Below are 23,623 nucleotides of genomic sequence, written 5' to 3'. Positions count from 1 at the left end.
TTCAAAAGAGCAGGTCTTCGGTCCTCAAATAATCTTGACTAACAATTATTGTGTTGTTTCTCGCATGCCAGAAAGTGCTCTGAATGAAGGCGGATGGTATGGAAATGCCCAATTCCCACACAGTGGTGAGGTACAGATGCTAGTAGAGGAGGTGGCTCTTCTTTCTGAACCCACAGCCCAATCATCACACTTAGTGCCTCACGGAGAAGCCATTTAACCTTTAGTTAATCTCCTCAGAACAACTTAATCTTACAGTAGTGTCCATTGCCTCCTGTTTCTGTCCTTGGTATAAATGTTACATGTATTGCCGAATTTTATTTCAGCAGATATATAATGCATAATTTTATAAGCATGGTAATTAGACTATTTTCAAGACAATTTCTGAAGACAGACTTAAACTAGTGATGACTCAAGATCAGATTTTTGGGCTGATAAGATGGCTCAGCTTAAAGTGTTTCTGTCAAGCCTGGCAACTTGAGTTCAATCCCCATAGCCCTCATAAAAGTAGGAGAGAAGTGACTGCACGCTGTTTCCCTTTGACCTCTGCACACACACACACACACCATACACACATCCAACAATAATAATGGAAGCATCTGTGAACCGAGTTTCAAATGTAGACCGTTTTTAACGTAAGACGGTCATTTCATCAGACCTGTTGACCTGCTCTTCCCCTTGGGCCAGCAGTCTGTGAAACATGCCTTGTGTTTAGTCTCTGTTGTCTGTCTCTCTGGCGTAGATCTCTCTGCTCAAGCAGAACCTGGAGCTGCAGCTTTGCCAGTCACAGACGTCTCTGCAGCAGCTGCAAGCACAGTTCACGCAAGAGCGCCAGCGACTCACGCAGGAGCTGGAAGAGCTGGAGGAGCAGCATCAGCAGAGGCACAAGTCCCTCAAAGAAGCACACGTCCTCGCATTCCAGACCATGGAAGAAGAGAAGGAAAAGGAACAAAGGGTAAGCTTCTCGGGGAAGGTGTTTGGAAACTGTCTAAGAGATGGATGATAGCTAGCTTTGGATTCCTGTTTTCGGGGTCTGTGGTCCAGATGCAGCACAATGTGAACCTAACATTGGAAACTGAAATAGGAATCACCAGCTCCAGCTTCTGAAGATTTACATTGGAGCTCCACCCTCTCTCTCTTTAAAGCATTACTCATTGTTTTACTAAACTGTTCTCCAAGGTATGATCCCCCCCACACCCATAGGGAGTCACAGTGCTTAAACACACACACACTAATATTGCACATAATTGCAGACATGTTAAAATAGAACTAACATTCTGTTCGTCTGTTATAATGCCAAGCTGAGCACATCTTTGGTTCCTTAGCAGTTAACAGTTGTCTCTGTCCTATTCCTAGTGTATTATTATTGGTAATAATCTTTTATCAAAAATGTTTGAGGGCTGGCGAGATGGCTCAGTGGGTAAGAGCAGTGACTGTTCTTCCGAAGGTCCTGAGTTCAATTCCCAGCAAACGCCACATGGTGGCTCACAACCACCCGTAATGAGATCTGGTGCACCTGAAGTCAGCTACAGTGTACTTATGTATAATAATAAATAATAAATCTTTGGGCCAGAGCAAGCAGGGACTGAGTGAGTGGAGTTGACCAGAGCAAGAAGAGGTCCTAAATTCAATTCCCAACAACCACATGAAGGCTCACAACCATCTGTACAGCTACAGTGTACTCATATACATAAAATAAATAAACAAATCTTTAAAAAACAAAAACAAAACAAACTTTTTGAGGCAGAAGCTCATGTGCACAGGATAGCCTTGAACTCTCTCTGAACCCCTGATCCTCTTGCCTCAGTGTCCTCAGTGCTTGGATTACAGTGTGTGTCATCACACTCAGATTTTTATCAAACTCTAAATTTGCTTTTACTGTGAGCCCACAAAAAAGAATAAGGAATGAAGAATGAAGAAAGAAGAAGAGGCAGAGGCAGAAGAAAGAAGAAGAAGAAGAAGCAGCAATGAATCCAAGGGATGACTTTTTTGTAATCTTGGACTTTACCCTTACATTCTTTTTTCTGCAACATATGTCTACAAACAAGAACTATTCATGATGTAATAAAATTTTATAGGTTTTAAAATATAATTTCCTTATAATATAATCCCAAAGCTAATATAAAAATTATAACTGTGATAAGTTAAAAGGGATTTAAACCTAATGAATATATTACTGGATCATTATCATATTCTTTAGTTTTTACTGTGTGTGTGTGTGTGTGTGTGTGTGTGTGTGTGGTGAGAGAGAGAGTACACATATATGCATGCACATGTGTATATAGAGACCAGATGTTAGTACCAGGTGTCTTCCTCTCCTCTCCCTTGTTCTGCTTGGTGTTGCTTGAATGAGATGCAGTGCCTTCCATGGAGCCCAGGAGCTCACTGACTGACTCACCTGGCCCGTGTGAGTTCCAAGGATCTCCCTGGCTCCTCCTCCCAGTGCTGTGATAACAGGAGTACACTGCCCTGCCTGTCTTCTTGTATGGGTGCTGCTGATCTAACTGTAAGCCCTGGGCTAAGGAGATGGCTCAGTGGGTAAAACGTTTGCCACTCTAAGTACCCCGCCCCCAACATAGATAGAGAACACGTGTTGTGTATATCCACAATATACACATGTTTATATGTAAGCACATACACACAAATAAGTAAATGGACAAGCCCAGGTCTTTAGGCTTGCACAGCAAAAATTTGACTCACTGAACCATTTCCCACACCCCGTATTATTATAGTCTGAGCTAGGATCTCCAGATATCTCCAGATAGCTGTTACTTGGCGTAATTTTTTTCCAGAGAGTGGGCTATTTGCATTTTATAGAAAATGCTATAGCAGATTTGCCTGACATGATGCTTCATAGCCCGCTCACTGTGCTTAGGCAAACCTAACTGAGGCTTTGTGTTGTTTTCTTAGTAACAGCAGAATGTTTTGAGCCAGACTGATTTCATAACTAATTGTTTTCCACTGCATTGGCCCACGGAATTTGTTTTCCAGTTACAGTACTTTATATCTTGATTCTCTTAGCTCCTGGGCTTGAGGACTGTTTCCACTTTGTTTGCTGTGTTCTCTAGCATAATGACGTGATTGGCTTCCCCTGTGTAGGCTCTGGAGACTCACTTACAGCAGAAGCATTCTGCAGAGCTGCAGTCACTGAAAGATGCGCACCGAGAGTCGATGGAGGGCTTCCGCGTGGAGATGGAGCAGGAGCTTCAGACACTCCGGTTTGAGTTAGAAGACGAGGGAAAGGCTATGCTTGGTATTGTGGACAGGATTATAATCTTGCCATACTTCTTTGTCCATTCCTCCACTGTAAATGTCAACTGAAGGCATCAAGTTTTATATTTAAAGTCTGGAACATCCAGATGACTATCTTAAGCCAGCCACAGACTTTACTTGATGCTACTGTGTGAAGAGGCAAGGAAGGTAGACTAGAGTGGGTGAGCTTCCTCTGTGCTATGAGAAGGCAGTGCTCATAAATGTTTGTCTTCATGGAACTAAATGGAGGCAGGACACTTAGGGATCCCAGAAATTAGCCACTGGCCCGTGGCTCCGAATCACCCACCCATGCACCCCAACTCTTAACACCTATGCATGGACCACACACATGAATCCCTATATCTTCTCTCACACGTGCACCCACACCCATGTACCCATGCAGTCACACACATACACACACATACACACACATACACACACACACATACACACTCATACTCACAAGGGCGCCCCGAGTTGCCATTTTGCAATCTCTTAGCATTACATGAATGACTCATTCCCCTTGTATCTTACCAGTGTTAGACATGTGACCGTATGTAAGTCAGTTATACTGATAGGAGTATCATAATATCTCATTATAGTTTTACTTTACATTTCCTAGGTGGATAATGATATTGAGTATTTTTCATGTTCTCATCAGCTTCACGTCTTCCTTTTTGGTTGGATTCTTCATTGTTGATGCTGAGTTTTAGGTGTTCCACTTATCTACTCTAGATCCTAGTCTGGTGTCAGGATCCTTTGGGTCTGTTGACCCTATCACTCCTGTGAGAATACCCTCTCTGAGGTCACCACTGACTTGAGCTGTCTTCACTGGCTAGCTGTTGTCTCTTGGTCTTTTGGGTCTTTCTCCTCTTGGTCCCCATGTTACTACATTCTGTCTGTAATAATTTTTTTATCTGTACCCTTTACTCTCATGGGACAGACCTGTTTTATGTGTATCCATTAAATACTTTTTTTCCTTTTAATTCAGTTCGAGCTTTTTTTTTTTCTTTCCTCTAGACATTTCCTTTCTGTCTATCTCCATGGCTTCAGCTATCACCTTTGGGCTGGAGACTCCAAATGGGTGTTTCTGGATCAACCTTCATGTTTTCATACATTAAATTAGTATTCGTTGCTACGTGTTGAGGCGTTGATTTTTAACTAGATCTTAAAATATAATCTTATCGTCTCCCCATTATCCAAAGTCCATGCATGTTCCTCCCTATACTCCGCACTCTGATTAACAGTGTCAATTTATTGAGTTGTCAAAACTTGGAAAATAGGAGCAGCTTTTTTTTTCTTTTGTTACCACATTCTGCCTGTGAATTCTTCTTAAATCCTGTTTATGCCTTTTTCCTCTGCCTTAGACCTTCATACTTACACCAAGGCCATATGATTTCTTTTTCTGTTTCTGTTTCTGTGCATGAGTGCTTTGCTTACATATATGTCTGTGCAGTACATGCATGCATAGTGCCCTCAGAGGTCAGAAAAGGATGTTGAATGCCCTAAAATTGGCGTTCCACACAATTGTGAGCTGCTGTGTGGGTACTGGAAGTCGCACCTGGGTCTTCTGCAAGAACAAGTGTTCTTAATTGCTGAACCATCTCTCTCAGCCTTTATAGTATTTTGTTTTTGAAATATCGTTATCATAACCTTCCTCCTGACTTCCTTCTCACAGCTGTCAAGAGAGAACTTTGAAATGTTCATACCTCACATGAGACTTCCCTCTTTTAGTCTATCCATGGTTCTACATGAGAGTATCTGGCAAGTTTTTCTTCTAAAGAAGCCCTTAACACCAGGAAAAACTGGACTTGTGTTCTCCATGAAGACCACAAGAAGGGCTTAAGTTGGCCAGCTACAGTCAGGGGCAGCATCTCTTCCATTAGATCCCATGTTTTAGCCTCAAAATCCATAGTTTGCCTTTTTATTCACGTCTCCATAGTAACATTTAAAAATGTTCAAGTATCAAACATGTTTAAGAAAACATAACGGGTGAGCCCTGCATTCTGTTAGAAATGCAGTGGCTCACATCGCAGTTTGAGAGCCATGGGCCTAAAGGTTTAAGTAAAATCCACGAAGGTTCTATTCTCCTTCATGTCCCTGTGCACCCTGAGGCCTCCTGCACAGACACCACAGTTGTGGGACAGACTAGGTTCTGGCTTTCCTTGCACATTCTTCCTCTGTGGTGAAAGCTCCCCCTTCTCAACTTAGGAGACCCAGTTGATCCCCTCCGTCTTCTAGACTGATTCACCATAACAGTCTCTCTGTAATCCACCCCATTCGCCAACTCTCAGAAATTTGGGTATTTTTACCCCTGAGTTTTCATTATCTTTAATGTTAACGTCTGGTATTCCACTTAGTTCCTGCACAGTATCTTCACTCCTGGCTTTTGAAGTTACAAAGACAGTGTCAAATTTTATTCTTCCCTAGAACACTGTGGTCATTCCATAGATGTTTGTGAGGTGTGTGAAAGGATTAATTCCAGGGCCAAGCATAACACATGCCTGTAGCTCCAGTCAGTTTGTGGGAGATAGATGCAGGAGAGTCCAGATTTCAAGGCCCCAATTGCATAGTTTGCATAGCCAAATCAGCCTTGGCTATGTGAGATCTTGCCTTAAAAAAAAAAAAAATTAAAAATCAGTTCCAAACTCTAATGCATGTGGTGACTGGCCTCCAATCGTTAATACTGTTTACAGCCAGTACTTTGCATGGTCATTGCATGACATTGTAAAAAAAAAACAAAAACAAAAAGCAGGCGTGGTGGCGCACACCTTTAATCCCAGCACTCAGGAGGCAGAGGCAGAGGCAGAGGCAGGAGGATTTCTGAGTTCGAGGCCAGCCTGGTCTACAGAGTCAGTTCCAGGACAGCCAGGGCTATACAGAGAAACCCTGTCTCAAAAACAAAACAACAACAAAAAAATGTGGAATTTAGAGTTGTATACTGACAAATGTTTAGGAGGCAACTTTTTTAAAATTAGTGTCCTACTTTTAAAAGTTATGTTCTGGATCTTTTTGAACCTCTTTTCTTTGTGTTCCAGCTTCCTTGCGTTCTGAACTAAACCATCAACATGCAGCTTCCATTGATTTATTGCGGCATAGTCACCATCAAGAACTGGCAGCAGCTAAGATGGAATTAGAGAGAAGCATAGACATCAGCCGTAGGCAGGCAAGTGTGATCACTTTGCACTGATTACTTCAGTCTGGCTCCCCAACCCTCATACCAGGAATGGTACTTTGTAGGAACTGCTAATTGCATAAGGATGATTTTTTTTCTTTTTTTCAGAGGAAATAAGCAACCATACTTTTGCACACCAGTTATAAAATTACATTTTATTTTATAACCTTTTGATTGAATGTTTCGTACTTTTGTTTGCATCTTAGAAAAATAAACAATGAGATATGACAACTGTCAAGGGTAAGAACAGCACTGTTCAGCAGTCCTAGCCATGACAACACATTACCCTGTGTCTGGGAGGGCCATTGTGGTGCTTGGTAGCCACATAGCCCAGATTTGTCTGGTGTACCCAGGAAACTACATTTTCAATTTTATGTAGTTTAACTTAGCTAACAGTCACATTGGATGACACAAGCATCCAGAAGGATGGAGTAGGTCCTCCATAAGAAGACAGATAACTCATATGCCCAACATCTTCATTAGCCACTACCGCTTACACTTTTTAAACTTTGCTCTTTGGGCCAGCATACTTTCTTCTAGTATGATGACCTGTGATCGTGGAGATGTGTGTTCATGGGAGGATACAGCTGTGCAGAGAAAGCTGCTGTTGGCTCATTACACCTGCAGCTTCTACTTAGTTGGTTCTCCCTTGTTAAGTGGTCAGCCTGGAATTGCTTATCATCACTAGGCTGTTTTGAATGAGCCACTTGTAACCGTAGAAGGAAGTTACTTTTTTCAACTCTTCCTGCAGTAACATTGGCAATGTCTACTTTACAGAATGTGTAGAAAACCTTGACTTATAGTAAATCCTTCCTAGATAGAGAACTATATGGACAGCCATGAAAGCAGCTGAAGTCTGCCTTTCCAAATCATGTAATGCGTGTGTGTTGGAGGCCTCCCTAGATGAAAATCCTTTTAAGATCAAAGGACAATGGTACCAGCAGTTTACTACAAGATCTATACAATTTACTAAGAGACCCATATTCTATTCTTGGATATATATGTACATGTATATACATAATCAGTCTGACATGGATTATAAACTACCTTGGAAAAATCAGCTTATAAGTAGTGATTTCCTCATTATAAAATGAGTGAACTAGGCTTTCACAATCTTTTGGGTCCCTTATAGCCATGATATTGCAACTATATTCATATAAGTATTTCTTAGCTGTATGGAAGACAGAGGGCCTTGAGGTTTTCTCATTTTGAGCAGTTCAGTTTGGTTTTGAAGCTTGTCAGAATGATAACATTTCATATTCATAAGTGTCATTTCCATCTGTCACATTAGTGCAGACAGCAGATGTGTAAAAACCCTTAGCCTTCTGCGTTTTCTTGCAGAGTAAGGAGCACATGTGTAGGATAAGCGATCTGCAGGAGGAGCTGCGGCACCGGGAGCGCCACATCACAGACTTGGATAAGGAGGTCCAGCACCTCCATGAAAACATAAATACCCTAACGAAAGAACTGGAACTCAAGGGGAAAGAGATTCTCAGAGTACGGAGTGAATCCAACCAGCAAATGAGGTATGCCAGTACTTACAGCAGAAGGTGCATTGTTGTCTAAACTATGTCTGCAGAATAATGCTTAGCAATGTGTCCCTGTTTTTGTGACTAGTGCCTTCCTCGTAATAATACATTGAAGTTCACTCTTTACTATGTGTGGTGGATATGATATCATCTGAAAAAATAAAATGTCTGCATTTTGATAATGTATTTATTATTATTAACTTTGGAAAATGACCATCATTAAAGATGTTTAAAGTTGTATTAGAAAAAGCATTAAAGGAGACAAATTTTAACACTAACCAGCAGTCCATAGCAAACTCCGTAGCTTATCTTAAGCTGTTTACAATAATTTCCCATGTATTATAACAGAATGGGGGCATTTCAAATCTGGTAGAACATAGATAGAAACTTGAATACTTGACTTCAGAATAACATTTTCTTAACTAAAAATAAATTAAACAGGTTGCATGAACAAGATTTAAACAAGAGACTTGAGAAAGAGCTGGATGTCATGACAGCAGACCACCTCAGAGAGAAAAATATCATGCGGGCAGATTTTAATAAGACTAATGAGCTACTCAAGGAAATAAATGCAGCTTTACAAGTGTCGTAAGTCATATCGCATTCAAGAAAATTCTGTGTGGGTAATAAACTGAGGAGCACTGTGACTAAGCTCAGCCTAACTGTTGGAATCTAGTAAAAATGGTGCTGAGTGAGGAAGGCATACGTACTGTAATTTAGATGTAATTGCAGTGGGATGTGGATGTTCGTTAATTAGGATAAGGCCACTGAGTGGTTTGTTCCATTTGATGCCGCAGCTGTAGGTCTGTTAAAATAATACACGTCTCCCCTACACACACACCATTGGTACATGGCTTCCGTGATGACATCTCAAAGTGTGTTCATGTATAATGTGAAGTTATTAGTATATTGTGAACCATAGAAATGTTATAAGCCTATGCATGAGTCAACAATACATACTTTACAACACCCAAAACATCCTTCAAAACAAACATACACTCTAAATGATGTGTGTCCATTTAGCAAGTACCTGGTAGATAGGAGGGGCAGAAAAGAGCAAAGACCTCATTTCCTATACTTCGGTACTGCTTGAATTCCTACAATTAGCATTTAAATGGGTTTTTAATTTTAAAAATCTATAAAGTAAAATATTACAAATAAAGTAATCACTCAAATTTAGTAACCCCATTATTTAAGTAAAAATCTATATGTATTTCTTAGTGATCATTAAGAAGATTAACAGCCCCTGTCTTTTCAGGGTCTTTATAAACTCCGGCAGATAACTCACTTTGAATTCAGTCTGTCTCTCTGATCTAATCCCTGGTCTTGTTTAGGTCATCTGAGGTTTCATCTGCTCTAAGCTGCTGCTAATGTCTTAGTCACTTCTCCAATTATCCAGATACCTCCATAAAGTAACAATGAAGTCACCACCACCACACCACACTGTCCGACTGTTGGCTTTGTTGGGTTGTCTTCTGCATTTGTGCTATTATACGTGTTTACTACCCTCAGATATAGATGTCATCTTCACATCTTCTGTCTGCATAACCGCTCAGTCTCAGCAAATACTCCCTGCATAGGTGCAAACACACATAGACACACTCAGTGGCAACAGGCCCCTGGCTGCCGGTGTTTACTCGTGCCCTCTGGGATAAGGCACTTTTCCTGACAGATGCATGTGCCTTCTTCACATAAGTAGGCACATACTAATTAGCCATGAATACGTTTTGTGAGTGTTCTCACTTAGTGAAGTTACCCAAAAATGCAGGAAAAAAAATCATTATCTCCACAAACTTGGTGATTTGCTGTTTGCTTAGATTACAGTCATTTTTTAGATTTTTTTTCAGCCACTGTGGACTCCTGCAGTGCGGCAGAGCATGCATACAACATGCTTGGTGAGAAGCAGATAAAAACCAGCCTTGGAGCCATTGCTCTCACATTCCCTGGCCTTTGTAATATGCCAGGCACCCGCCAGTTCCATGGCACCTCTCTTCACATCCTGAAACAGCACACTCACATAATGAACAGCCTGTGTTTGTCTGCATGTCCTGACATCTCCTTAGGAATATTAATTTACAAACAGGAAAAACTGTGTTTATTTGGACATTTATTATGTGCTGATTATGAAATTTTAACAGCAAATGTTGACTTAATGTTTCTATATTTTGATCTTTTGATAATAGAAGAATTATATCGTTCGTAGCTGTGATGAAAGGATGGACCATTTAGAGACTGCCTTATCCAGGGATCCATCCCATAATCAGCTTCTAAACGCTGACACCATTGCATACACTAGCAAGATTTTGCTGAAAGGACCCAAATATAGCTGTCTCTTGTGAGACGATGCCGGGGCCTAGCAAACACAGGAGTGGATGTTCACAGTCAGCTATTGGATGTATCACAGGGCTCCCAATGGAGAAGCTAGAGAAAGTACCCAAGGAGCTAAAGGGATCTGCAACCCTATTGTTGGAACAACATGATGTACTAACCAGAACCCCGGAGCTCTTGTCTCTAGCTGCATATGTATCGAAAGATGGCCTAGTAGGCCATCAATGGAAAGAGAGGCCCATTGGACTTGCAAACTTTATATGCCCCAATATAGGGGAATGCCAGGGCCAAAAGAATGGGAATGGGTGGGTAGGGAAGTGGGGGGCGCTATGGGGGACTTTTGGGATAGCATTGGAAATGTAATTGAGGAAAATATGTAATAAAAATATTAAAAATCAAAAAAAAAGAAGAATTATATCACTAATAAGTAAAATATTTTGCCTTCTTTTTTAGAAATGACATTCATTTTATTCTTTGCCTTGGCTCCACACTATCCAGTCACATTTCTATTTTTATCTGCTACAATCATATAGTTATTCTTTAGATTTAGGTAGTTCCTTGTTTAACTAAAGACAAATTCTACACACTTATTTTTGACTGATATTGTCCCTCAGGTTTTTACGTGATAGCGAAAATGTTCTGTATCGGCTCCTCCAACTTTAGTAGCTATGCGCAGTAATGACCACTTGAAGTGTATAGCCAGTGTGACTGAGAACTTAAACTCTAATTCAACTTAGTTAATGTAAATTAATAATAATAGCCTGGAGTTGCCAGTTGTGTTATAAGCTACCCACACCTCGGCTTTGATGCTTCAGATTCAGAAAGTCCTGGGGAATTATTAGAGAGCCGAGGGGGGACTGTAGAGGTGCCTGCGAAGCCTGCAGAGCAGAGTATGGTGCTGGGGAGACCCTGGAGCAGCCGGGAGCTTCTCTTCTCCCTTCTGCTCTAACTCCTGTTGAACTGCTAGGGGGAATGGAGAGCGGGTTTAACGGCATGGAGAAATAGTGCGAGAGTCCTTGTGTCATTGAAATGACTGTTAGAAATTGCACTCTCTAGTGCTAAGTATTCAGGTCCTCCTAGAGCTTCATGGAAATTTGATTGTCTTACTATTATCCCCCAAAAAACCTTACATCTAGCCAGGTGTGGTGGTGCATGGCTTTGATCTCAGGGATTGGGAGGCAGAGGCAGGTGAATCTCGGTGAGTTCAAGGCCAACCTGGTCTATGTAGTAAGTTCTGGGACAGCCATGGCTGTTACACATAGAGACCAGTCTCAAAAAGTCAAATCAAACCAAACCAAATCAAAACAAAACAAAACAAAACCTCTTGCATCTAATTTTTAAATGTATTGAACTTCATTTGTTTTAAAAAGAAGCAAGGTCTAGAACATAGCTCAGTGGTAGGATGATTCCTTAGCAAGCACACGACACTGGTTTGATTGCCAAGACCCCAAAATAGAGAGAGAGAAAAAAAAAACAAGATAATAAATGAGAGAACAGGCTACTCAATTTTGCCTAAATGACATTTTTCATCAGTAAAGAAAGTTTAAGTGAAATAAAAACTGTCCCAGTAGCTTGGGGTCCAGAAATATTTATTGTATAAAAAAGTGATTTATGTTTGTCCTTTTAGTTTCTGTGGGTTTGTTTTTTGTTGGCTTGTTTTTGAAACAGGACCTCCAGTAGTCCATGGTGCCCTTGAATTCTTGCTTTCCCTATTTCTACCTCCCAAGTGCTGGGATTACAGATATGGGTTACAATACCTGGCAAGGGATTGGGGGGGGGGGTAGGTTTACTTTAAATTAGCACTTCACTGTACTGTAACAAAAAAAGAGTTTATTTATTAGAGAAATATCAGTTCTACACATGGACATTAGGTAGACCAGTACTTCCTAACTAAAAAGATGTATTCTGCCTTGCAATAATTGCTGTTTTGAATTCTTGGCCTCTAAAACTCCAATGATTTTGTAGTTGTTTCATTTGTTTATTTGTTTGTTTGTTTGTTTGTTTGTGTTTTTTAAAACTTACCACTCAGGCTATTTTCAGAAACTTTGAGCACACCTGGAAGTAGTAGTGGACTTCTTAACAGAAATCAAAGTCTGCTTGGAAATTATAGAAGTCCTACAGTAAAATGCTTCAGTCCTCTATTTTGTTTATAAATAACAGAATGTAGAAAATGTAATTTCTGCGCTACGTGAGTCCTAGTGATGCTGTTGTTCAGGTCTGCAGTCTCTAGTCATTGATTTTCTTGTCCGATTGGTTCTATAATGCAGCATGAAGTAGATGATAATGTGGGAAATGTTATCATCTCTATAGACGTTATATAGAGATAATGTTTCTCTGTATAGTTTAATATAGGGCTGCATTGTTTATGAGCTCTGGGAAATTTACCTATACACACTTCACACTGCACCCCACCCTACCCATCTCTCTTCCTCTCTCCTTCTCTCTCTTCCTCCCTCCCTCCCTCCCTCTCTCTCTTCCTCCCTCCCTCCCTCCCTACTTCTCTCTCTCTCTCTCTACTTCTCTCTCTCTCCCTCCCTCTCTCTCTCTCTCTCTCTCTCTCTCTCTCTCTCTCTCACACACACACACACACACACACACACACACACACGGGGAGGGGGGTGCCTCATATGCTTGGTGAGAGTCCAGCAGTAACCCTGATTGGCACTTCCATGTGTTCTGCTTCTCCTTTCTATTCAGCCTTTATATTACTTTTAATGATAATCTGAAAACTCAATGAAAATAAAACTGGATTCCTGCTACCATATTAATAATGCTCACAGACATTACTATTATGAATTAGTTTCAAGAGCATATTTCATAAAGGTCATTTAAGAAATATAGAACCAGCCGGGCGTGGTGGCGCACGCCTTTGATCCCAGCACTTGGGAGGCAGAGGTAGGCAGATTTCTAAGTTTGACGCCAGCCTGGTCTACAAAGTGAGTTCCAGGACAGCCAGGGCTATACAGAGAAACCCTGTCTCGAAAAACCAAATATATATATATATATATAACCAGCCTGAGGGTAGTGACGTACACCTTTAATCCCAGCACTTAGGAGGCAGAGGTAGGACTCCTGAACTCTGTTAGTTCAAGGCCAGTTTGGTCTATAGAGCTAGTTCTAGGACAGCCAAGGCTACACAAATAAACCTTCTTGAAAATGCAAAACACATACACACACACACACACACACACACACACACACACACACCAAAACAAAAGAAGAAAGAAATATAGAACCAAACAGAAAAGGGTCAGAGGTTAGCAAATCCAAGATATAAAGTGAGGCCCTGTGTCAAAGAGAGAAAGACAAGACAGAAAAACAGGACATATATAATCTTAGAACTCCTCGCCCCCAATCTCTCAGTCAGTCTTTGCCCCCAGCCTCCTAGAAGCACTGTTGGTCTAGTGAGCTGCCCAGGTAGCTGGAACAGCATTGACTCATGTTGTCCTGAAGTGGATGTGGGAATGATACCCAGTTCCTTCCTAGCAGAAGGGTGGATGAGATGCTTGTATATTTCTAAGTTCTACCTAGTTCATAACAGTCTCATGTTCTCTCCTTTAATGCTTTCCCATTTGTACTTATAGATTGCTTCTTGTCAATACTGTGTCTTCATTATTATCTAGTTTTTATTAAAATTGTTGCTGATGTAAAGGTATGTTGTTGGGAGAATTAGCTTATAATAATGGAGGTTATTTCATTTCAAACATTTCAACTAAGCTAGGTGCGGTAGAGTACTAATCCCAGGACTTGGAAGGCTTAGGCAGTAGATCTCTGGTCTACATAGTGAATGCCAGGCAAGCCAGAGCTACATAATGAGATCCTGTCTAAAACAAAACAAAAGAATAGTAAAAAGAATGTTCCAACTAAACTGAAACATACATTTGAGCAGAGGAGATCTTTCCCATACCACAAAAGGAGATTCCAAAACTGTAGATGATTATTTTAGATTCACTTTACTTTGTTTGATTAACTTGCTCATTGTTCTGCAATGAAAACCGACAAGGCTTTACTCCATCTAGGATGGGTTTGGCTACAGTCTCTATCAACTGTTCTTACAGCCATAGGAAGTAGAGTTTTCCCAGCTGGTTTCCTGTGTTTTTTTAGGGATTACAGTTAAGTGATTGGATGAATCTCAGAAGAGACTTTAAACTTTGGACTTTTAACACTGTTGAGACTGCTATAGACTATGGGGGCTTTGGAAGTTGGGCTAAATATATTTATTATTCTATGGGTAGGTATGGTCCCCATAGACTTATGTGTTTGAACAAGTCTATGGGGACCAGGGAGTAGAAAGTGGTGGTTTGAGTATGACTAGCCTAGGGAGTGGCACTATTTGGAGGTGTGGCCTGGTTTGAGTAGGTGTCTCACTGTGGGCATGGGCTTTATCCTAACTACCTGAAAGTGAGTCTCCTCATAGCAGCCTTCAGATAAAGATGTAGAACCCTCAGCTATGTCTGTACCATACCTGCCTAGATGCTGCCATGTTCCCACCCTGATGAAACTGGACTGAACCTCTGAACCTGTAAGCCAGCCCCAATTAAATGTTGTCCTTTATAAGAAAAAAAAAAAAAGGAAGTAGCTCTGCATCCAAGATGCTTCTAACCCCAGAGGCAGCACTCTAGTGACATCTTGTGGCTGCCTCAGCACATAGCCCTAACACCTTTTTTTGTTGTTGTTCTCACATAGACAGTATAATCTTTCCAGTGTGTGTAAATACTTACATTGCAGTGTATGTAAATACCACTGAGTGAGTTGGCCTACAAGAAAATGTGATTATTTTTCTTCCCTGATGAGCCTTGAACAATTTGTTCTTATTGGTTGATAATGGAGAGTTTTAAAACTGCATTCCCCACAAACTGAGACAAGAAGGTGACATTTATGTGTCTTTTGTTCTCCCTCCGTTGGTATCTTTTCTTGTTCCTTATATATGTCATGTACATCACCACACAGCATTGTGTTGATGGTAACTACTCACAATAATACCCGACCTGCTTTTGTAAAGTTTGTGTCGTCTGGCTTCTCAGCTCCTTCAAAGCACACCTCACATCATTCACACATGACTTAAAGTGGCAAAATCCTCCCAAACATAACCAACCCGTGGAGCACTTAATGGCTCTTAGGGCAGTCACATTATCATGCTTGCAAGGCTTACCGTAAATCTGCGTGTGTTTAACTAATTGAAAGATTTAGTTATTTATTACAACAGGATGTTGTCTTGAGTTGTATCGGTGAGATAAAGGTGTTCTTGTTTATAGACTAGAAGATATGGAAGAGAAGTATCTAATGAGAGAATCACGGCCAGAAGATATACAGATGATTGCAGAATTAAAATCCCTGCTTACAGAACGAGACCAGGTCATAAAGAAACTCATTGTAAGATACTTTGTTTTCAGTACAACCGTATTAGTAATTAATAGACAATGGGGGAGTATTTTTGAATAATGCTAATTGAAAATGGAAAATAAAATCTGTGTATTGTGGTCACGTTTATTAAGCTTTAATTTCGAATTTAAATTTGGCATTAGAATAAGGGAATTTTACCCTTTTCTTCGGTGTTTTTATTGAAATAAAAACTTTTAACACATACTAAAATGTTAATAATATGTCTTTACCACTTAATAGTTAACATCCTATTGGTATACACAGGGATGTGTATTGTACATACAGTATCAGAACAAAGAAAAATCTGTTATCATGGCCGTGCATTAGACTGCACTGTCAACTTACAGTTCCCCCTTTTTTGTTGTTGTTGTTGGTGGTGGGTTTTGTTTTGTTTTGTTTTGTTTTTTGAGATAGTTATGCTATGGAGCCCTTAAAACTTACAGCAACCCTCCTGCCTTAGCCTCTGGGTTTTGTTTTGTTTTTTGTTTTGTTTTGTTTTGTTTTGTTTTGTTTGAGATAGTTATGCTATGGAGCCCTTAAAACTTACAGCAACCCTCCTGCCTCAGCCTCTGAAGGGCTGGGATTACAGGCAGTTATCACCATGCTTTGCTCAAATGAACCGTGTTCATTTCCTAAAGTGTGTTCCACCAAACACCGACCCAGAGAGATATTGAGCCATGCAAGTACTCAGGAGGCTGGAGTAGGAAGCTCTTGACTTTGAGGCCACCCTAAGCACCATATTAAATTCAAGAGTGTCTTGGGATACACAGAAAGAACCCATCTCAAGAGCAGGAGCAAACAAACAGAAAGGAAGCTTTTGTGGTCCAGCCTAAGAAGAGATGTGTACTATCAAGGGAGTCAGTGGTACTCAGCAGCAAGGGCACTCAGAAATCCACTGGCAAAGAATTATATGTCTCTAACAGTAAATATTCTGTCTTCATTAGAACCATGATTACTTGAGAATAAAAAAAAATATACAGATGTTTGAAAATTTATAAAATGTTTCAGAATTTTCTAAAATGCCTTAATATCCTGGTCAGTAACTAAAATGCTGCTCTTCGTTGTGACTAGTAAATGCAAGTCTTTGGATGTTAGCACGTAGCAGCACAAGACCAATATTCCGACATCCTTTAAACTTATTTTTATGATTTAGAAAATTCCATCTGTTTTCAAGACTGTGAAGTTCTTTTTGAGACTTATGAAGTTCCTTTTGAAACTTCCAGGGTAGATTAGGGTTCTTAGAGGGAGCCCAAGAAGAGGCTGTGCCATTTCCTGTGGCTTGCACTATGCTAAGCACCCAGTTTTCCAAGGCTGGTATATATGAGCATAGCTCTTCCCAATAGCAGCAGACATGGAAGACTGCTGTTTCCTTTATAAAGTGAGAAAGTATAACAAGTGTATTCATCTATAGCCTATAAGAGCTATTTATTCTTCCAGTTACTACTTGGAATGTTACAGATACAATTGCATTTATCCTCATCAGAGGGCAGATCCAATTTTGTAGCCAGGGGCATTTCTATACTCTTTCTACAACAGAGTGGTTCTCTGACCCTCAAGGGGCATGTGGGGCAAGGCCTATAATGGAAATGAAAGTTGGTTGAAAGGAAGAGAGTTAGGAAGGGTCTACTCTTCTGAACACAGCCATCATTCTCACCCATACTGCTCCATCTGCTGTGGCCTTCCCAGTCTGTTTGCTAAATTGCTTAACCCATCTTACTTATTCCTCAAAAAGGAAAGGTTTTATCTCTGTAATGGCCATTCACTTTTCCTTTACCCTTGGTATCTCAAAGAAAAGACCAGATGAGATCAAATCCATTTTCAGGTACTGAAGAATAATACATAGCAGTGTCATAGTTATATATGGAAACCAGTCAAACATGTAGGCTACAAAAACTCTCTCTTCAGGTCAGAGTCTGGCTCTGGCAGCCCTAACACAGTGGGCATGGTCACCCACCCTCAACAGGCGAATTAAACAGACAAGTAATACTGAAAAGTAGAAAAGAGAAACGTGTCCCATGAGGCTACAGTAGGAAGAGGTAGAAATGAGTCCCATGACCCTCTTCCTTGAGCCCCAGTGCCCATCTTTGGGATCCTGACATGAGGCTGTGGTTTAAATGCCAGAAAGAGATATACATAACTTAACAGTCCTGGCCAAGATGTGGTCTTGCCCATCATTGTCTTAGCTGTAGTCCCTCCTTCAAAGCAATCTGACAGCTTGTCAGGGCTGTTTGATATCCTGTTTGGAGACAAGTTCTCTCTCTCTCTCTCTCTCTCTCTCTCTCTCTGGCATCTCTGCCTTTTCCTTCTCTGAGCCATGATACTTGTTTGGAAATTCCAATTTGTTGGGGATCATTGTTAGTTAGTTGTTAGTTACAATATTCCAGTAGCCAATAAAAGAGGCATGTGTCTCTTCAGTATTGTCTTCATTCCTGTCATTATAGTTGCGTGTACACAACACTTCAAGTACAAGTTAAACCCACTCAGATGCCACAGTAGGCACCACAAAGAGACAGGACATTAGTAGATCCTGTAGACAGGAATGAAAGGCTATTAAAGGGTATGGTCAAGTCCCTAGGCCCAAGGTTTAAAAGGTGCTAAAAAGTGACCTGCTAGCTACATTTGAGACACTGGCAATCAAGTCTAGAGATGTTTAAACAAAATATATAAACCTTTATACTTCATTAAATTTTTAATGAAATGGCACGCACACATTTTAACTTTGTAACTCTATAATAGAAAATGTTGAAAGGATGTTTATAATTCTTTTGCATAGGAGGATAATAAATTTTACCAGCTGGAATTAGTCAATCGAGAAACTAACTTCAACAAAATATTTAACACAAGTCCTACTGTTGGTGTTATTAACCCATTGGCTAAGGTATGTGCCGTAGACACTGTGAAGTAGGGTTGTACTTAAACCCGGAGGGAGATGGGCTTGTGTGGGACAGGCAGCATAAGGTTAAAGCTGTCCAAAATGTCCTCTGACGTATAATAACCTCCTGCTCAAGTCATTACTTATTTTTTTGTTGTTGTTCAATTCAGAATGAGCTACTCGCTTATTAGTAATTTAGATCCTTAAAACATTGTATTCATGTTGAAACACTCTGGCTCTACCTTTCTTTTTTCCATATTCCTACAGAAAAGTAAAGCTCTGACACAAGTCAATTTATTATCACTTCCTTACTGAGCTCAGCCCTCTGTGCAGTTCAGAGACTCCAGCCCCAGATTCCCATAGCTCGTCCTAGCTCCAGACCTTCCAGCAGAACTAAAGGTGACCCTGGAAGTGTCACTTTCCCATTTGTGAATGTTCTTGACAATTCAAGTATGGCCTTTCCTGATTCTTTATTATTCTCTTACAACAACTATGGAAAAGCCTTGAATTAGATCTGACTTTTGTACATCATTGTCCCCTGGCCACACAGCCCTAGTGTTTAGGCATAGTGTGTATTCAATAAATGTGTTAAATTGTAAAACCTTATCATACCTCTTTAAACTATTCTGTAATTAAATCAAGTAATGACTAAATAAGTGTATATACTAACTTCATATGGATTATGAATCTCTTAGGATAAATTAGTAATATAATAAAGCTCATATTAAAGCTGGGGTTTTTTAAATCCATATTTTATTGCTTCACATTGTGCTGATTTCTGCTATGCTCTTATCCAGAAATTTTATTTTCAATGTTTATACAATTTCTCTGTTTAGAATTCCGAATTTATTCTTTCTTCATCAGTACTTTATACTTTGAACTTAATGTTTTGCAAACTAAAGAGCTATAGCTCTCTCTTTAGAGTTCCATAAGGAAAACTCACCATAAATAATTGAATGGATGGACAGAATTAACTTAATGCTGAGTTTTCATTTTATTTGATTTTTGAAACAGTCTCATGTGGCCTATGCTGTCCTTAAACTCACCTTAGAGTCAAGGCTGGTCTTAAACACACTCTATAGCCAAGGCTGGCCTTGAACTACTGACTACCTCTACCTCCTAATTGCTTGGAGTATAGTTGTTTGATACCCACCTGGCTTTAATTTTATTTTTAAAACTGATAATTAAGAATAGCATGTCTTTTAACATGAAAACACTTTTAACACTTGCGCACTAAGCATACATACTAGTTGTAGTAATTGTGTGCTAGACATACGTCCATGTCTCAAAGACAAAGCATACTAGAAGTTTATGCATCTATTTTATCAGAATACTTTGTTCAGCTTTAAAACAACTACTTTAGACTTTTACCATAAGTATGGGTTTTTGTTTGTTTGATTGTTCATTTGTTTTATCTTGGGATTGATTTTTAGAGATGGTCACATTATTCCACTCTGGCTATTCTCACTATGTAGACCAGATTAGCCTTGGTCTCAAAGAGCACAGGTATTAAAAGTGTGGGCCACCACACCTGGCTATCAACTGTTTGATTTCTTAAGCAAAACAAAACAAACAAACAAAAACCCTGAGCCCAGTTTAAAACCCTAAGCCATCTCCAGAGTAAACTAAGAAAAGGCAAAAGATACAGTGTTTGAGAGAAGCTCCCAGCTGCTGCTGATTGCTGATAGCTTTCCAGTGTTCACACTCTGTTCTCTGATGCTGGATACACTGTATCATAGACTGTCTGCCAGTCACAGGGTATGGCAGGAAGAAACATCCACAGAAACTATATTATTTTCATTGAAGTAAAAGTTCTGTCATGTGAATTATTTCCATTTTTAAAAACTAAAATAACTTTGCAAGGAAAAACATCCGCATGCATCCACCTGGAAAACCTGATAATATTCTGAGTCTTTTACAAAGTACTAATTTTTATTCTCCGTAAGAGTTGCCACTCATCAATCCTTGAATTAGGAATATAATTCTTTGAGACTAAAGATGACGTTTTGCAAACTGACAGATTTCAAGGCTGCATTTGGCTTCCTCTTTTTTTTTTTTTTTTTTTTTTTTTTGCTCATTTAAAATTCTGACTGGATGCAAAAAATCAGCTACTCTAGTCTTTAGCCTTTTTATTATGAGCTAGTTCATGATATTGCCAGTTAATTTAAAATGTAGGTTTAATGCTACATACTTAGTTATTGCTCTTTAGAAAGATGTCACAGAGAACTTAACATGAGATTATTTAAGTCCGCTTTAAATCTTCAGTAGAAATGTGAGATTTGTTCAAACTACAATGCCAAGCAGTCTTGTATTCCTTTTTTTTTTTTTCCAGGCAAGAACAGCCTCTCTTTGACAGATGGACGGACCTCTCTTTTAATACTAGACTTAACTTCACACCTCCTAAATTTAGCCTAAACCCACTTACCCTTGTGGCATTTGAGGAACTTCCTACCTCTCTTGTTCCCTGCACTCTATACTCTGACCTAGTCTTCCCCTAGTCCACGGTGTGGTTCGAGATTCGAGATGAACCGTTCCTAAATGCCCCTTCCCCTGTGCTCTCTGTCTTGGTAGCATGTCTATCCTTGAGGATTCCATGTAGAGGAGCACTTTCGAGGATCCCCAGACCACACTTTGGGTAACACTGGTTAATTTTAACATCACAATTTGACACAACGTTTCCAAAAAATTTTCCAAGCCAAATTTACCTTTCCTCCTCTTCCTGTTTCCTTTGTTGGCTCCTGTGCAGGGAATGAGTGTTCTCACGTGTGTTATTTTTAACGCAGCAAAAGAAGAAGAATGATAAGTCAGCAGCAAACAGGTTTGTGAGTGTTCCCAACCTAAGTGCTCTGGAATCCAGTGGCATGGGCAATGGACATCCTACCCGTCTGGAACCCATTCCCAATTCTCCAGCCCATGATGTTGAGTTCAACAGCAACAAGCCTCTTCCACAACCTTTGCCACCCAAAGAGCCCAAGACATTTTTGAGGTGAGCCACGTCTCACCAGTAACTTTTTTTCCCTTCTTCTCAATTTTAACTTAAGAAATTTCCCTTTTTACATTACAGAAATCCACTACTCAAAAAAACCTAAAAAAAAAAAAAAAAAAAAAAAAAAGAGATAGTTTGAAAATGTTTTCCGACCTATCTAGGAAATTTTGTTTTGACAGTGTCCAAAGGCTTTATTCTTAATTTATCAGTAGTGAATTTTCTAAAAGTTCACATAATTCATGTGCTAAAGTTTTTAATATTTATAGTTTACCAAGATTTTATTAGTGCAAACTTTAATTTTTAGAACTTTAAAATCATTTTTATTTATTAAAAATTTCATTTCTAATGCTTTATATATGTATTTTCTTTTATCAGGCTTATTAACATACATATACATATTGCCAAATTAAAAGAAAATTAAACCCTGAGAACTTAATGCTGTAGTTAAATACAAATACATTTAGAAACAAACCAGTTTTAAACTAATTCTAGTTTAAAGTTGCCTCCAAGTTGATTAAATATATTAAGTAAATTTTGAAGGAAATGAAATTATTAAGTGATTACATGATTAAAATTAAAAGTACTGCTTTATGCTTACTTTACTAGGACTGATTTCTTGTTGTTGTTGATTCAAGTTAATTTTTCTCTTATTTTTACTAAATCCTAAGAACCCCACTACTAAGTCTTACAAGTGGGGTTTGTATTTCTGTTTTTAAGCTAAGTGATAGCTAATGTAGTTAATGACTAGTTAAAGACTATAAAAAAGACAATGAAAACTAGTCGAGGCTGTCTCTGACTGTGTCTGCTGCTAAATCCTCTGTGTTGCTTGTTTCCGCGCATGGGTGCGCTCAGGTATCAGTAAGATGCATGTGCATGAGCTCAAGGAACTTGACCGCTGGACTTTCCATAACACGTTGTTGCGTGCCTTGTAATTCCCCCAGAGACGGTAGGGATGCTTTTGTTTTCTTAAGTAGCCCAAACAACCTTAGGTAGTTAGAAATAAGATGTTAGAGCTTGCAAAGTAGGACGAAAACTAGGCTATGATGCACTCTTTGAAGTATCTGATAGAATGCTGGAAGCTTAATGTAAATATGCAAATAGTAGAAAGAACTATACTTTGATTTACTTTAGCTCTAGTGAAGAGTACACGTATGAGTGAGAATCAACCCCTTGTGTCAGGTTCTGATCGTTTTAAAGGGGAAAGTTGCCAAAAGAAGGGACACTATTTTGTTTGCTTTCCTCTCCCACAAACACTCAGTTTTTCAAACACTTAAAGATGAAACTGCTGTTTCTGCCAGTCGTTTACTTTTTGGATCCTAGAGTAACTGACGTGGCTCCTCTGTCACAGAGTTCATGTGAGCTGCCACTGGAACTCCGGTCAGAGGAAGCACCCTAATGCAGAGTAGCCAGTCCTTCCATCCAGTTCTGACGTGGGGTACCAGTTGTGGAAATCAACGCTTGTATTTAATTGCTTTCCCATTGCTTTGCAAACTATTTAATCCTGGGTTACATGTCTCTCTTTTTATGAATTCAGTCCTCCTCAGAGTGAAGCTTCCCCGGTGGCTTCTCCAGACCCCCAGCGCCAGGAGTGGTTTGCCCGGTACTTCACATTCTGACTGAATTTTGCTGGCACAGCTCTGTGTAGACTGTTCCAAGAGCATGACTGCATAGGAATCATTATGTGGACAGGCCTTTCTATGTAAAACACTGTGAATGAGAAAGTGTTTGTCTCTCCGATTTGAAAATGCACTGTATTTCCTGTGATATTTATTGGAATCACTCTCTGAGGTACTATATTATGTGTGTAATTATAACAATTATTTTTATTTTAGATGGAAGTCTTAATCTTTGTAATTACTGCATAATAAATTTTGTTAGAACAAATGTTTTTCGTGGTTCTTTTCTATCAAGTGTCCTTTAAACACTTTTTAATACCAGGTATAAGACTTGTCAATAAGTTTTACTGCACTAATGATCATAAATTGTTACTTCAAGAGTCTTAATATCAATATAGGGAAATTTATTATTATCTTCCATTGTTGTGTATAATTCTAACTATATAATTGTTAACATTTATAAATCCAGAATAAAAGAATTTATGT

The 23,623-nt window shown here is 39.5% G+C and overlaps 1 protein-coding gene across 9 annotated transcripts in view; it reads left to right on the top strand.

Moving 5' to 3' along the window:
- Fam184a (family with sequence similarity 184 member A) overlaps positions 1-23,623 on the top strand; it is a 125,949-nt gene extending 102,326 nt beyond the window's left edge. Inside the window, exons 11-19 of one of the 9 annotated variants that reach the window (XM_029482932.2) lie at positions 740-952; positions 3,097-3,250; positions 6,288-6,415; positions 7,766-7,950; positions 8,395-8,541; positions 15,537-15,654; positions 18,437-18,541; positions 21,319-21,521; positions 23,056-23,623. In XM_029482932.2, coding sequence (XP_029338792.1) covers positions 740-952; positions 3,097-3,250; positions 6,288-6,415; positions 7,766-7,950; positions 8,395-8,541; positions 15,537-15,654; positions 18,437-18,541; positions 21,319-21,521; positions 23,056-23,137 — 1,335 coding nt within the window. In that variant the 3' untranslated portion in view covers positions 23,138-23,623. The remainder of the gene's footprint in view (positions 1-739; positions 953-3,096; positions 3,251-6,287; positions 6,416-7,765; positions 7,951-8,394; positions 8,542-15,536; positions 15,655-18,436; positions 18,542-21,318; positions 21,522-23,055) is intronic. The other 8 variants (XM_021173929.3, XM_029482933.2, XM_029482934.2 and 5 more) reach the window with 8 other exon arrangements.

This window comes from Mus caroli, unplaced genomic scaffold (assembly GCF_978045245.1).
Source record: "Mus caroli unplaced genomic scaffold, Mus_caroli_1 scaffold_9, whole genome shotgun sequence".
NCBI lineage: Eukaryota > Metazoa > Chordata > Mammalia > Rodentia > Muridae > Mus > Mus caroli.
The sequence above is the reverse complement of the archived record's forward strand: the minus strand, read 5'-3'. Positions and strand labels throughout refer to the sequence as shown.